The 15,307-nt window shown below is 40.6% G+C and overlaps 1 protein-coding gene across 3 annotated transcripts in view; it reads left to right on the forward strand.

The window, feature by feature from the left end:
• The window catches only part of LOC132903314 (uncharacterized), a 142,074-nt gene that overhangs the window by 73,445 nt on the left and 53,322 nt on the right, over window positions 1–15,307 (forward strand). For all 3 annotated transcript variants that reach the window (XM_060951327.1, XM_060951329.1, XM_060951328.1), the window contains exons 10-18: window positions 295–414; window positions 1,110–1,364; window positions 2,250–2,356; window positions 3,138–3,256; window positions 4,419–4,507; window positions 5,372–5,489; window positions 6,857–6,954; window positions 7,835–7,976; window positions 9,972–10,089. In XM_060951327.1, coding sequence (XP_060807310.1) covers window positions 295–414; window positions 1,110–1,364; window positions 2,250–2,356; window positions 3,138–3,256; window positions 4,419–4,507; window positions 5,372–5,489; window positions 6,857–6,954; window positions 7,835–7,976; window positions 9,972–10,089 — 1,166 coding nt within the window. The remainder of the gene's footprint in view (window positions 1–294; window positions 415–1,109; window positions 1,365–2,249; window positions 2,357–3,137; window positions 3,257–4,418; window positions 4,508–5,371; window positions 5,490–6,856; window positions 6,955–7,834; window positions 7,977–9,971; window positions 10,090–15,307) is intronic.

Raw genomic sequence — 15,307 nt, forward strand, 5'->3', positions numbered from 1 at the left:
TTTTCAGGAACTACTGGGTCGAATTGAAAATTTTGGTTTTGTGTTGAATAGACCATTTATCGAGGAAGGCTTTAGGCTATATAACATCACGCTGCAACTATAAAGAGAATGATGGAAAATGTAAAAAAAAAATAAACTATTCCACGCGGACGAAGTCGCGGGCACAGCTAGTTTAAAATAAAGAGAAATTCAAGGTACAAGGGCACTAATTATTTCCATATAAATTTATGTAATGCAATTTATTTTTGTCTGAATATACTAGGTATAAATTATATATAATTCTCTTCCTATCAGGTTTAAGCCTTACGACATGAAGAGCACAAGTTCAAACCAGCCAAACAAGAGGCCGTCGAATGCGCTCGCCAGCAGTCCCGGCCAACTCGTCTCCGGGGAGAACGGCATGGGATTGTATAGGTGGGTATCCCTCCTGGATGGCTTTAGTCCCGGTCGCATCCTCACCAGTCTGGAGAGGAGCCCGGGGTGTGCCTTTGACCATGGATCCTGGATTGGGTGAGTCAGGTTTTTACACGAATCGACTGACCATCTGATATCCGCAACTTTTGCAGGGGAATCTAACCCGTATTGGATCGTGGTTTTACACATCAAGTTGCCTGAATGTGCAGGTTTCCTCACGGTGTTTTTCAATCACTCTAAGAGCATCGGTTAGTAATCTAACTAATGTACATAACTTTAAAATAGTCATATGGTTGGGGTGGGATTCGAACTTTTGCCTTTTTGCGCCACGCTCATTTTAACTTGGGCACTTTACAGATTTGACTACCGACGCGCTCGCGTTTCACTGCACTATTTATAGATAATACCTACACGTATTAAATAATAATGGTGGTACATTACGTGCGTGTTTAATACCTGTATTATATTAATATATATATATGAATAATATATGTATAGTGACAGGTTGCTAGTCCGTTGCCAAAAAGGAGAATCCCAAGTTTATAAGCGTATCCCTTAGTCGCTTTTTACGACGTCTAATGGGAAAGAGATGGAGTGGTCTTATCCTTTTTTGTAATGGCGCCCTTGAACCATACGTGTGCCGTGACCATATGAATGTACCTGTACCTGTACGTGTTACCCGCCACCGTTGTCAGATGCTACGTGTGCGCCGGCCTGTTCCCCCAGCAGTCCATGGAGTGGCTGTCCACCACCGCCGAGTACATGAACTCGCACGCGATGCACTTCCCGTGCCTGGCGGGCGGCGGCGCGGCGGGCGGCGCGGGGAGCGGGGCGGGCGGCGGGGCGGGCGCGCGCGGCGGCCGCGTGCTGGCGTGCGCGCGCTGCGTGCGGCACCTGGCGCGCCAGTGGGAGCTCATGGACGCCGAGAGGGTGCCGCTGGAGCACAGGAGGTGATTGCTTTCTGGGTTCTTCGCAGGGACTGCTGGTTGAAGGGGAGGAGGGGCGAGGGGGGGGGAGTAACGGACGCTGAGAGGGTGGCGCTGGAGCACAGGAGGTGGCTGAGTTGACGTCAACCAATGTTGTTAAACCATACGTTTTGACAATTATTAAACGATATGAAGTATCCTATAATATTGAATAAATTTTTTGAATTTTGAGTTGACACCGATTATTCAACGTTTCGAAGTGATGGTTGAAATAGAGAAAGGGTAGGCGTGGGGGGGAGTAACGGGAGATGTGAAGGTGCCGTTGGAACATAGAGGGTGATTGCTTTCTTGTTCTCTGGGTTCATTCACATTTACTTTTAGGCTGAGTTTAATTTGACAAGGATAATTGAACGTTTGGAACTGGTGATAGAAAGGGGGAAGGGGTAGACACTGAGATAGTTATAGTACTAGAACATATAAGGTGAGTAATATATTTAAGTATATGTAAGTACATTTCACTTTTGTGAAGAGAAAGCAGCCGCCGATCGATATCCTCTTTTTTTGAAATCGGTTGAATTTCATAAACCTATTCCTAAGTGTTTTTCTGAAAACCGCATCGAAATCGGTTTAGCGAAACGCTGTTGTTTTCAAAACGTGTCAGACAACGCCCGGTGTTGTGGAAGCTGATGCTTGCTGATGGTATGTTTGTAACGCGATAACTTTTGAATCGTTGGTCTTATTTTGATGATAATAATGAAATTTGTGTAGGTTCTGTCAAAAGAATTTTGAAGTTCACAAGACATCAAAATCGGTCAAAGATATTTCGAGATATTGACAAAAAATTAAGTATTTTCGCGATGCGTTTGTTCGCGCCGAGCAACTATTATAATTTGATGTATATTGTTACAGATATAATATCCCATCGCCACTGCCTTCCAACTCCTCCGTGAACGGAGAGAGAGTTATCCCCACCCCGCCTTCTACGACGTCCGATAGGACCGTTGCAAGTAATAACGGTAAGAATCTCAAATATCTTGTTTTCTAACTTGCATTGATTGACACATATACAATATATAGATAAATAATTAAAGGTTAACTAAGGCTACTGTTATTATTTTTACCGCTTCCAAAGCGCATGTGTAGAAGAAGTGGCGGAACAAACTACACTGCAGCATCTTCATCGGATGTCAAGACAGAGACTACCTCTTTCTACTTGCCACGATCTCTACATACTTCCTTCGCTTCATCCACATTCATAACTCTCTTCATGCAATCTCAGCGGTTTCGGGTACTTTTGACCTGACCTTTTACCAGGACGTATGTATGTATGTATATTAACAAATATGAATGATTGTTCAACGAAAAAAGTGAATTGGATGAAGCGAAGGAAGTATGCAGAGATCGTGGCAAGTGGAAAGATGTAGTCTGCCTACCCCTCCGAGAAAGAGGCGTGGTATGCAATACCTTCCAGTCAACCTTATGGTGTAGTACATACATACATATGATCACGTCTATATCCCTAGCGGGGTATACAGAGCCACCAGTCTTGAAAAGACTGATAGGCCACGCTCAGCTGTTTGGCTTAGTGATAGAATTGAGATTCAAATAATGACAGGTTGCTAGCCCATCGCCTAAAAGAGGAATCCAAAAATTTATAAGCCTATCCCTTAATCGCCTTTTACGACATCCGTGGGAAAGAGATGGAGTGGTCCTATTCTTTTCTGTAATGGTGCTGGGAACCACATGGCACAGGTGTAGTACAACATAGTAAATTAACAGATATAATGATTGTTCCAGCGTGCACGTCAATATACTGTTTCCTCTGCGGGCTGCACTCGGACTTCACGCTGGCGCGGATCCTGTACGGCCAGCCGCAGGGGAACGCGCCTTACTTCCCTTGTCTACTTACGCATCAGGTGAATATATGTCGTGGCCATATCATAGAATTGATCATTTCATGAAATATTTGAGCATTTAATGATCTGTGCACACTTCATGAAATGGCCAACTAATGATGATCATATCGTTAAATCTTAAACGTTTAATGATTGGGTCATGCACGATTGGCCATATCATGAAAAGAGGGTGTCCATGAAATGTTTAGTAAAAATTCAGAATATTTTTAGTATGAAAACTATTTATTTATCTTATGGTTTTTTTTATATAAAAAATAAACTATTTGTTTATATGTTTATCAAGGGACAGAAATTATGAAAATTTTGGGAACTTGTGGAAATAAAATAAGAATAAAAATATATACAACAATTTTAGTATGAAAAATTGTTTATTGTCCTAGAAAACTTTGGCAAGACAAGAATTCTTATATTAAGACCCTTAACAATAAGATGGCACTATATTATATCACAAATTGTATTACGACTTAATATTATTAAATTTGTATGTATAAACAAGAATGAAAAAGAAACATGGGAATCATCCGAACAGTAGGATCGTCAATACTTTTTTCTTGAATATAAGATTCTCTTCCTCCGCAGTTTCCAAAATGTCGTATTTTGAGAGCCAATAGTAGTCCATAGACTTTTTTCGCGTGGTCACCCTACTCTTCTTTATTTGGTTTATAACCTAAAAACAAAAACAAAAAATATTTGAAAATTCTGACAAGAAACTAGTTTAAAACAATGTCAGATTAAAAGACAAACACTGTAGTTAAGCAACATATAATATTTAATTCAAATTTTATCAATAATATAGTAGTTTATTAAGATTCGTAGGATTCTAAACAAGAGTGGTAAGGATAAGTAGTGAGTAAGTATAATATTTTTAGTTGTGCCCGCGACTTCGTCCGCGTGGAATTGTTATTTATGGCATCATTTAAGCCCTCAAGAATAATTTACCCCTTCTTTTTCACATTTTCTATTATTACTTCGCTCCTTATAGTTGCAACGTGATGTTATATAGCATAAAGCCTTCCTCGATAAATGGTCTATTCAATGCAAAAATAATTTTTCAATTCGAACCAGTAGTTCCTGAGAAAACCGCGTTCAAACAAACAAACTCTTCAGCTTTACAATATAAGTATAGATAAATTAAATAGTATGTCTGTCTGTTCGTCCGCAGAGTCACCCCAACGCCGAGCAGCTGAGAGAGAACGGCTCGGCTCTAGTCTGCACATTCTGTTACCATTCGCTGCTCAGTCAGTGGAGGCGGTGAGTTATATATTTGTATATATATTAACATTTCACATACATACATACATAAAATCATGCCTCTTTCCCGGAGGGGTAGGCAGAGACTACCTCTTTCCACTTGCCACGATCTCTGCACACTTCCTTCGCTTCATCCACATTTATAACTCTCTTCATGCAAGCTCGGCAGTTTCGGGTACTCTTGACCTGACCCTTTACCAGGACGTTCTTAATTTGATCAAGATACGTTAGTCTAGGTCTTCCCACTCCGACCTTCCAACATTGTATGATGATCAATTAATAATTCATTCATTCATATAGTCACGTCTATATCCCTTGCGGAGTAAGACATAGCTTACAGTCTTGAAAATGTTGAAAGGCCATCTGCGGCTGTATGGTTTTATGATGGGAATTGAGTTTCAAATAGTGACGGGTTGTTAGCACATCGCTTAGAAAATGAATCCCAATTTTATTACCCTTTCCCTTAGTCGCCTTTAACAAAATTCATGGGAGATGAGATGGAGTGGTCCTATTCTTTTTTTATATTGGTTTACATTTAGTCACGTCTACATCGCGTTCAGCTGAATGGTTTTATAATGGGAATTCAGTTTCAAATAGTGACAGGTTGTTAGCCCATCGCTTAGAAAAATAATACCAATTTTGTTACCCTTTCCCTCAGTCGCCTTTTACGACACCCAAACAATGAAAGATGTGGTCCTGTTCCAAAGTGTCGGCTCATAAATTAGACGATAACGTTCGAAATGTAAATAAATACGCGTTGTATTGTAGTGGAAAGAGGTAGTCTCCGCCTTCCCCTCAGGGAAAGAGGTAGTCTCCGCCTTCCCCTCACGATATTATGTATGTATGTATGTGGCATTGTCCCAGGTTCGAGTCCGCGGGCGGGTACCCGGCGGAGCGGCGCGTGTACAACACGCACGACTACCACTGCCACCTGTGCGGCATCAAGACCTACCGGAAGCGGGTGCGGGCTCTGCCTATCAAGGTAGGAAGAGAAGGAACACATCCTCTACAAAGTTTTACGTTTAAACATATTGTATTCTCAAAAAAAAAATTATTCTCATGTAAATAATTCTTTTTTGTTTTTTGAGAATACAATATGTTTGAACGTAAATATATATACATATATTATATTCTCATGAAAATAATTCTTTTTTTTTTGAGAGTACATATGTTTGAACGTAAATCTTTCTAATTAGACCATTTGCAAATAGAAATAATTGTGACTGATTCGGGAATAAGGTAGACGATATATTCTAACATACTTTCGACAACAGCTCAGAGTTACCAAATTGCACATAAATTTCGACCTCTATCAATTACTTATGCGTCTTTGTTCTCTCTCTTGGGAAATTTCAGAAAAAGTAGCCTATGTCACTTCCAAGGGTCTGTTCTATATCTGTGCCAAATTTCGTGAAAATCTATCCAGTTTTTGTTTAGTTTATTCGTTACAAATATACGAATCTTATCTCTTTATTATTAGTGTGGATTATATATGTATATAACGAGCAGAAACAAACACCTTTAAGCTTCGAAAAAGAAAAAAGTATCGACAATAAAAAAAACATTTGTTGAATCTCATATAAAAAGTAATAAATAAAAAAGAGCGACATTAATATATACAATACTGCTTTAGTTATAAATACTAGATCGTTCAAATAGAATTTGTGCGGTAGACAGAGAAAAATTGAGAACAAAGGACGAGACCAAGCGGCCGAGTCGTTCCAGGCGTGCTAAACCTTTTTTTGTATACATCGATTCAATACAATTCAGTCTTTATAACATATCATAAAGTACATCAGTTAAATAACAGTTACTGCTTATAAATAGGTACAAAGTGAAACCCTGTTGAACATCGCAATTTTAAAAAATGGAACGGTGGGCAGGTTTATATCGGCGGTGATGAATATAACAGTAATAAAATAAATGTCGATTCATCGAGCGTCATGGCATTAAATAAATGTAGTATTGTTTTTTTTTTTTCAACACGTGAACTTATTAACTTATATTTAGTGGCATCATGATATCAATAAATTATGTTGTACACCGAACACAGTTTCCATAGTACTTGAATGTTGAGCTCCCCTGGTTTTTATTGCGAAATAGGGTAATTGGATTTTACTAAATATCTTTTAAGAGACACGGGCGTCCGAACCAAAGGAAGCTTTCGAATTGTTTTATCTAAGTATAAATTACAGTGATTAAATATATATATATTTTTTTTGCGAATTAATGACGTATAATAGCAGTGAAGAATAATTCTTAATTGGTGTGTGTGTTTTTTTTAAAGGAATTCTTTTTCTGATTTAAATTTTTGAGTGTATCACTTAAATATAATGTCGTTTGTTTCAGGAATTCCCATTTTTAGTGCAAAGGCGGACTGAAAACTCTTTATTATTAGAAAATGGCGACTACGCCGTTGTGTGTTTAGATTGTTACGAAAGTTTAAGGTGAGTCTAATTTGCCACACTTTTTGTCTGGACTATTTCCAAATATTTTTATAGTGATTTAATTTTTTTTTCTTTTGTTGTTTTGAGCACTTATATTTTGATTTGCTTTTTTTACATACCTTATAACTTTTGGTTGGCTACCTTTAATTCTATTTATAAATATAAGTGGTAGTAAACGCTCACGATACGTACTTTTATTTTATTTCGGACGTTTTCAATCAACTTTAATTCTTAACTTCTTAAACCGCGCGATCATTGTTCAAAATAAGTATGGTTTTATCATAATTAGTCACGTCAAGGCTTATTCTCAGCTATTTCTTAGATTTTCTTTACAATTTGCTTCTCTTTAGTCAAGTTTAGCATTATGAATGACTAGAAGCCGCCCGCGACTTTGTCCGCGTATGTATGTATCTTTTTTCAATTAGGATTCATTCCCGCGAGAACTCCGGGATAAAAAGTATTATTCAGCTACCTACATATCAAATTTCATCATAATCGGTCCAGTAGTAGGTATATTTGCGTCAAAGAGTAACGAACATCCATACATACAAGCATACTCACAAACCAGTAGGGCAGGATGTATTGATTCATATGTGTCCTGAAGTGTCGCTTATTATTTTTGGGATTTTTAAAATAAAAATTACTAAGCTGTTTTTGAATAAAATTTGACTGTAATTCGACAATCGAAAAGTAAAAAAAAAAAAACAAAAAACACAATCGGACGCGTGCATTGCGTCAATGCGGCTCGTCAGTTGACAGCTCGTCATTTTACGCATTTCTGCAATTATCCATAATACGTCGCATTATTATCACGTCTGTTGGCTTAACTTCTCATTCACTTGAACAATAATAATGTTTGTTGTGTTGTTGTTAACAACAGAACGCAAGCGCAGGACTACGAGCGGCGCGGCGTGCCGGTGGAGAAGCGCGAGTACAACTGGCTGCAGCAGCCGCCGCCGCCCGAGGACAGCGCCGACGTCACCATCGCGCGGCTGCCCTCCGGCGACCGCTCCGACAAGCTGGTCAGTGCGGTACTTGCAGCTGTCACTGTGACAGTGTGTGTCTCTGTGGGGTTATATCTAGGAGCGTGAGGAGTGCCGAGTTCACAAGGAGTGGTGGATTTGTTGTACGACGCGATTCTCTCACTCTGTACCCGAGGACAGCGCCGACGTCACCATCGCGCGGCTGCCCTCCGGCGACCGCTCCGACAAGCTGGTCAGTGCGGTACTTGCAGCTGTCACTGTGACAGTGTGTGTCTCTGTGGGGTTATATCTAGGAGCGTGAGGAGTGCCGAGTTCACAAGGAGTGGTGGATTTGTTGTACGACGCGATTCTCTCACTCTGTACCCGAGGACAGCGCCGACGTCACCATCGCGCGGCTGCCCTCCGGCGACCGCTCCGACAAGCTGGTCAGTGCGGTACTTGCAGCTGTCACTGTGACAGTGTGTGTCTCTGTGGGGTTATATCTAGGAGCGTGAGGAGTGCCGAGTTCACAAGGAGTGGTGGATTTGTTGTACGACGCGATTCTCTCACTCTGTACCCGAGGACAGCGCCGACGTCACCATCGCGCGGCTGCCCTCCGGCGACCGCTCCGACAAGCTGGTCAGTGCGGTACTTGCAGCTGTCACTGTGACAGTGTGTGTCTCTGTGGGGTTATATCTAGGAACGTGAGGAGTGCCGAGTTCAAAGGGACTGGTGTATTTGTTGTACGACGCGATTCTCTCACTCTGTACCCGAGGACAGCGCCGACGTCACCATCGCGCGGCTGCCCTCCGGCGACCGCTCCGACAAGCTGGTCAGTGCGGTACTTGCAGCTGTCACTGTGACAGTGTGTGTCTCTGTGGGGTTATATCTAGGAACGTGAGGAGTGCCGAGTTCAAAGGGACTGGTGTATTTGTTGTACGACGCGATTCTCTCACTCTGTACCCGAGGACAGCGCCGACGTCACCATCGCGCGGCTGCCCTCCGGCGACCGCTCCGACAAGCTGGTCAGTGCGGTACTTGCAGCTGTCACTGTGACAGTGTGTGTCTCTGTAGGGTTATATCTAGGAACGTGAGGAGTGCCGAGTTCGCAAGGACTGGTGGATTTGTTGTACGACGCGATTCTTTCACTCTGTATCCGAGGACAGCGCCGACGTCACCATCGCGCGGCTGCCCTCCGGCGACCGCTCCGACAAGCTGGTCAGTGCGGTACTTGCAGCTGTCACTGTGACAGTGTGTGTCTCTGTGGGGTTATATCTAGGAACGTGAGGAGTCCCGGGTTCGCAAGGAGTGATGGATTTGTTATACGACGCGATTCTCTCACTCTGTGTCCGAGGACAGCGCCGACGTCACCATCGCGCGGCTGCCCTCCGGCGACCGCTCCGCCAAGCTGGTCAGTGCGGTACTTGCAGCTGTCACTGTGACAGTGTGTGTCTGTGGGGTTATATCTAGGAGCGTGAGGAGTGCCGAGTTCGCAAGGAGTAATGGATTTGTTGTACGACGCGATTCTCTCACTCTGTACCCGAGGACAGCGCCGACGTCACCATCGCGCGGCTGCCCTCCGGCGACCGCTCCGACAAGCTGGTCAGTCAGTTATATACTCGTAGGAGCGACACCGGAGTGTGGCCAAAATGTAGTAATATATAACATTTGTGGTGCCGTGTGGTTCCCGGCACCGATAGGAAAAAAAGAATAGGACCACTCTTATATCTTTCACACGGATGTCGTAAAATGTGACTTAGGCTTATAAGCTTAAGATTCTTGTCGTAGGCGATGGGCTAGCAACCTGTCACTATTTAAATCTCAATGATATCGATAAGCCTGACAACTGAACGTGGTCTGTCAGTCTTTTAAGACTGCTGGCTCTGTCTACCCCACAGGGGATATAGACGAGACCATATGTATTTATTTTTTATCATACTATATTTACTACGAGATATTATACTACATTCTGCAGTTGAGAAGGTCACCATCGTATGATTCGATGAAAACTACAAATACTTCTAAGAATTAAATCATTGCGTTTTTTCTCCACAGATACCCCAATCGTTAGTGATGTCGCGCAACTCGTCGAAACGGAACAGTCCAAAGCAGCCGTCGGTGGTCGTCAGCGACCGGAGGATGGCGACGCCCAAGTTGGAGAAGCCAGATTCAGGTGAGTCGATAAAAATAAATAATGATGATGATGATTAATAATGAATAGTGTTGCGAGCCGCGCGCGATAAGTGGCCGTCCGCCCGCGCAGCCCGCTGGGTTCCCCGCTTTGAAATGGCTCCCCAAATGTTGGGGAGGCGTGACGACTTACCTTGACCTTGACTTTACCTTGTATATGTACTTTAAACGAATAATACTTTGTACCCGCGTTTACCAAAATGCGATTCGAACGATTTCGTTGAATTTTGGAATGTACACGGGGGCGAGAAATCGGTCTAGCTGGCTTCCACGTTTGGAGAAATTCGTTTTATTTTCCCATATTTTTACCCAAAATCAATTTCCCACGTGAGACTACAAAAATATGAGCGCCGCCAGCTGGGAACAGTTGGTCCAGTGGTCAGAGCGATCAACTTTCCCATTGGAGTTGTCATTTCGATCCCCGCCTTAATTATACTATTTTGTTTGTTGTTTTAAAGTGTTTTTTTTTTACGTAATTTGAAACATTACAAAAAACACTGAGCACCGCTCGGTCATCCAGGTACTAATGATACCTACATCGTTCAAAATCTGCTTGTTCTACGATCAGAAATCCAACATCGACCTGGATTCTATCATGGCATCATTAAAAGGTGCAACACAATTCATTGTTACCCTAAGTCTAACCGTGTTTGACCTTAATTAGGACCGTTAGGAAGAAAAGACAAGGTCGAATGTGAAATAATCTCTTTGCCAAATAAGTGAATCGTATAAAATTACTCGTTTCTCATATCAAAAAGCACTCGCCGTTCAAAACGAAATTAGTAACTGTTATGAAATCTTCGTTCTCCGTCTCTCAAGAGCCTTGACAGAATATCATTATCCTTAATATTACGCGAAGAGGGAATCTTTCTAAATGTATATCTATAAACATCGGCGTTTCGCGGCGACTTTGTAATTCGTAAGCGCGTTAAGCTGTGTTCACACTGAGATAAAAAAAATTGCATTATCAGTTCAAACAGGTCTGGAATAGGTTAAGGAAACCCATCCGTTTGCATAAAAGTTTTATCTGTTTCATAGTATTTTCTTTCAGAAGAAGTTTTTTAAGACATTAACAGAATGGCTTTAAACATTACATTATTTACTTATTTGTTTGTTTATAAGGAAGATCATAGTCGTTATATTACAATAGTATAACAAAACTTATTATAAAAATTATATATTAAACGGCAAGAAATGTTGAGTCGGTATCATATTTAGTTAGCTTTTATTTTGTAACCCACAGATTTTATTTTATTTTTAGATTATTTTATTTTATTTGTGTAGTTTGCTGGGCTAGCTGTTGCACGCGACTTCGTTCACCGTAAAAAATCAAAAAATTCTTTCTCTGGCATTAACTCTAATTCAGTCTCAAATTTTAGCAAAATCGGTTCAGTGCTTTAGGCGTGCTTATTAGTAGGAAAGTGGGGATAATTCTTCCAATTTTGTATTTTTATTCGTTTGCCCGATGTGTACGCAGCATTACAAATGAAACGAGGGTGGCGAGGGTAACCACCTGTGGATGGTGAAACTGGGGGTGAGGGGGGGAGCCCCTTGGGAATTCAAAGAGTAGGTAATATAATGATGTTTGTTTGATGCCTAAAGCGTTTTGTCTCCGAGAGGTATTTGGGGTGTTCAATCCATATTAATATTTTATATGCCAAAGTGTGTATGACAGTGACGCTTCATCGGTTATAAATTTGAAATTTAATTAACATCCGTCGTCAAATGTGAGCTACCTTTCTGGAAATTTCCACGGGAACGTAAAAGCAGGAGTTTATCTTAAGGCGCGCGGGGATCAATGAGATAATTTTCTATTTTTCATAACTTTATGTCCGTGGATATAAGATGAGATTTACCCCTTCTGAAAACTTTGTCGATTTAAAGTTAAATCTGAATTTCACTCGTGACCCTTCGTTTTTACCGGCTACAATCTTTTGCTTTTCTTTTCAAGCCTATCCTTCTGCCAGTAGAACTACAGGGATTTTTTCTACCCAATAAAATTACTATTAAGGACACTAGGAATTTTGATCCCAGTAAACAGTGAAACAAATCTGCCAATAAATAAAATAAAAAAATATATACGGGACAAATTACACGGATTGTGATTTTCACGAAGCGACTCCCATCTGACCTCCGCAACCTTTGCAGGTAAACCTTACCCGTATTGGATCCATGGTTACACATCCAGTTGCCTGAATGTGCAGGTTTCCTCACCATGTTTTCCCTCGCCGATCAACTGATTTAGGTATGGTATGATAATGTCGTAACGTCATAAATCCTTCTGTTTTTATGTCCAATCTTTCCCCCTGAAAACCATCTTGACTGTTCACTGACGTCACTCCACCTCGTTTTATGAAACTGTAAGAGGGTTGATCTTGTGATACAGTAACTTAATCTTATGTAGAAGGAAAGCATTGTCAGGAAATTTTCACATTCAGATGGTATAATTACGAATGTTCTCACTATGTGATGCGAAAGAAGTATGCAGAGATCGTGGCAAGTGGAAAGATGTAGTGTCTGGGTTACCGCACCGGGAATGAGTCGTGCTTTTATGTATGTATGTATGTATGTATGTATGTGTGTTCTCTCTCTAACAAGAGAACAGTTGAACAAGTTAAAAGTCAGGATTTGCCTAGGATATTTTATCCTTTACTTCACAATGAGAAGTTTTACGACAGTCTAATAAACATACGATTGTTGTTTTAGATGATAGGCAGTAACTTGTCACTATCTGAATCTCAATTCCATCCCAAAGCCATCGAGCTGAACGCGTAGTTTTAGTTATTGCGTGATTAAAGACTCCGTTTGGTATAAAAACGTGACGTATCTCATAACTGGCCTTAAAGCTTATTATGCAAAAATTTATAAAAATATCTGTACAACTTTTAAAACATAAATCCCGCATGTTTGACCGGGCTTCATCCATCAGCTCAATAAACATTGATTTTCTCTGCAGCCGCCCTCCAACCGGGAACAATATTTAATAAATCTAAAAGAAAATCGAACGCCACTCGGATTTGAACCGTGCACCTTTGTTTTTAAGGTGATATTTGTGTGTTGGTGTACGATGTCCCAACCGCCACGTTTTAATACGATGACAGGAATATAGCAATGTATTGGTATTTTGTGTGTACAGTGTGAATGTGGGTTTTGTAATGTGAGCGGATGGCGTTTTAAGGTTTGTGGAACTCTCATATCTACCTACTGACTTTTGCCATCTCAACAGAGCATGGATTACCTCTCTTCTTTGTTTAGATAATTAAGCCGGAATATAAAATAAAACACTATATGTTGGTGAATGTAGACTCTACCTACCCTTCCGTGCCTGACCTACTACAGTGAAAATCAAGAAAACTATAATATAAAACATAAAAACTCCTTTCTTTAATTGCGCCTTAATATCATTGCGTGAAAAATTAACAAAAGAAGATCGTACATTTTCATCTCTTAAAATTATACGTAAAATACTAACACATCTATAATTTCACTCTTGTGACTGTCATTTGTACCACACAGGTGACATAACTTCGTACCGTGTGCGTCGACCCGTTCGTTGAAATCGTAGACTTATGAAGGGATAGACACAGACAGTTTATACATTTGAATAAAATCAATATGTAAAAATACTACTCTGTCAAGAAAGTAGCAGGAAAAGATCAATAATACACAAACTGTTTGTTATTCATCCAAATTTATTTTATCCCCTTCAAAATATGCTCCTTTAGAAACGATACACTTACGCCAACGAATAATCCAATCATCAAAACATTTTTTAAACGCTGTTTCCGGAATTGAGGTCAGTTCTCGCCGCGAATTCTCTTTTATGTCTTCTACCGATTGAAAACGGGTGCCACGAAGTGGTAATTTGAGTTTAGGAAAAAGAAAAAAGTCGGCTGGAGCCATATCTGGTGAATATGGTGGTTGCTCGATGGTATTTGTTGAGTGTTTGGTTAAAAATTCGTTCACAATGATGGCCTTGTGCGAAGGTGCATTATCATGGTGCAAAATCCAAGAATTTTCTTTCCACAAATCTGGCCTTTTTCGTCGGATTTGCTCTCTTAAACGCCGCATAACACTCAAATAATATTCCTTATTTACCGTTTGACCTTCCGGCAAGAATTTCGAGTGCACAACACCGCGATAGTCAAAGAAAACAGTCAACATGACTTTGACTTTTGAACGACTTTGGCGTGGTTTTTTCGGTTTCGGTTCAGTTGGAAGGCGCCACTCCGAAGCTTGTCGACTAGTTTGCATGTCAAACTCGTAAACCCACGTCTCGTCACGAGTAACAATGCTTTTCATGAATGTTGGGTCGGAATTGACTCGTTCTAGCATGTCCTCAGCGACTCTCATGCGATTGAGTTTTTGAAAAAAATTCAGGTCTTTTGGGACTAGCCGAGCGGCAACATGTTTCATACCCAAATTATTAGTTAAAATGGTACGGATCGACTCGTGAGATACATAAAGTTCGGTGGCTATCTCTCTCAAAGTTGAATGAGGATTTTCAGTCACTATTTCCTTCACTTTTGCGATGTTAACTTCAGTTGCAGACGTTGATGGCCTACCAGAGCGAGGCAAATCTTCCATCACATCTCGACCGCTTTTGAACGCTTTGTACCACTCATAAGCACGAGTTTTTGATAAAGTCGATTCACCGTAAGCCTTCTGTAACATTTTCAGTGACTCCGAACACGATATTCCATTGGCAATGCAAAATTTAAGACAAACTCTTTGTTCGATGTTTTTATCCATTATGAAATTAGCAATACACACTAGATATGATATATCATATATATATCATATCTAGTGTGTTGTAGTGTGTGTAGATAGTTATATCATTAGTAAACAATTGCATCTGTTGTTTACATTAGTAAACAACAGATGCAACTCAAACTCCGCGCCAAAATGGAAAACAGTTGTGCCAATCTAACAACAACAAAAAAAAACAAAAATTTGAATTTGGAACCATAAATAAATAATCCATTCCCGATACTTTTCTGACTGAATGTATCTTCATTGTACTTGTAATATATACTAGAGACAGCATTTCTTGTTCAGGGTTATGTGTTCCATATATTATTTTTTTCGTTTAATTTACATACATATAGTCACGTCTATATGCCTTGCGAGTTAGAGTCAACAGTCTTGAAAATACTGAAAGGCCACGTTCAGCTGTATGACTTTATGATAGAGAGAGAGAT

Source organism: Amyelois transitella, chromosome 24 (assembly GCF_032362555.1).
Source record: "Amyelois transitella isolate CPQ chromosome 24, ilAmyTran1.1, whole genome shotgun sequence".
In the NCBI taxonomy this organism is placed as follows: Eukaryota; Metazoa; Arthropoda; class Insecta; order Lepidoptera; family Pyralidae; genus Amyelois; species Amyelois transitella.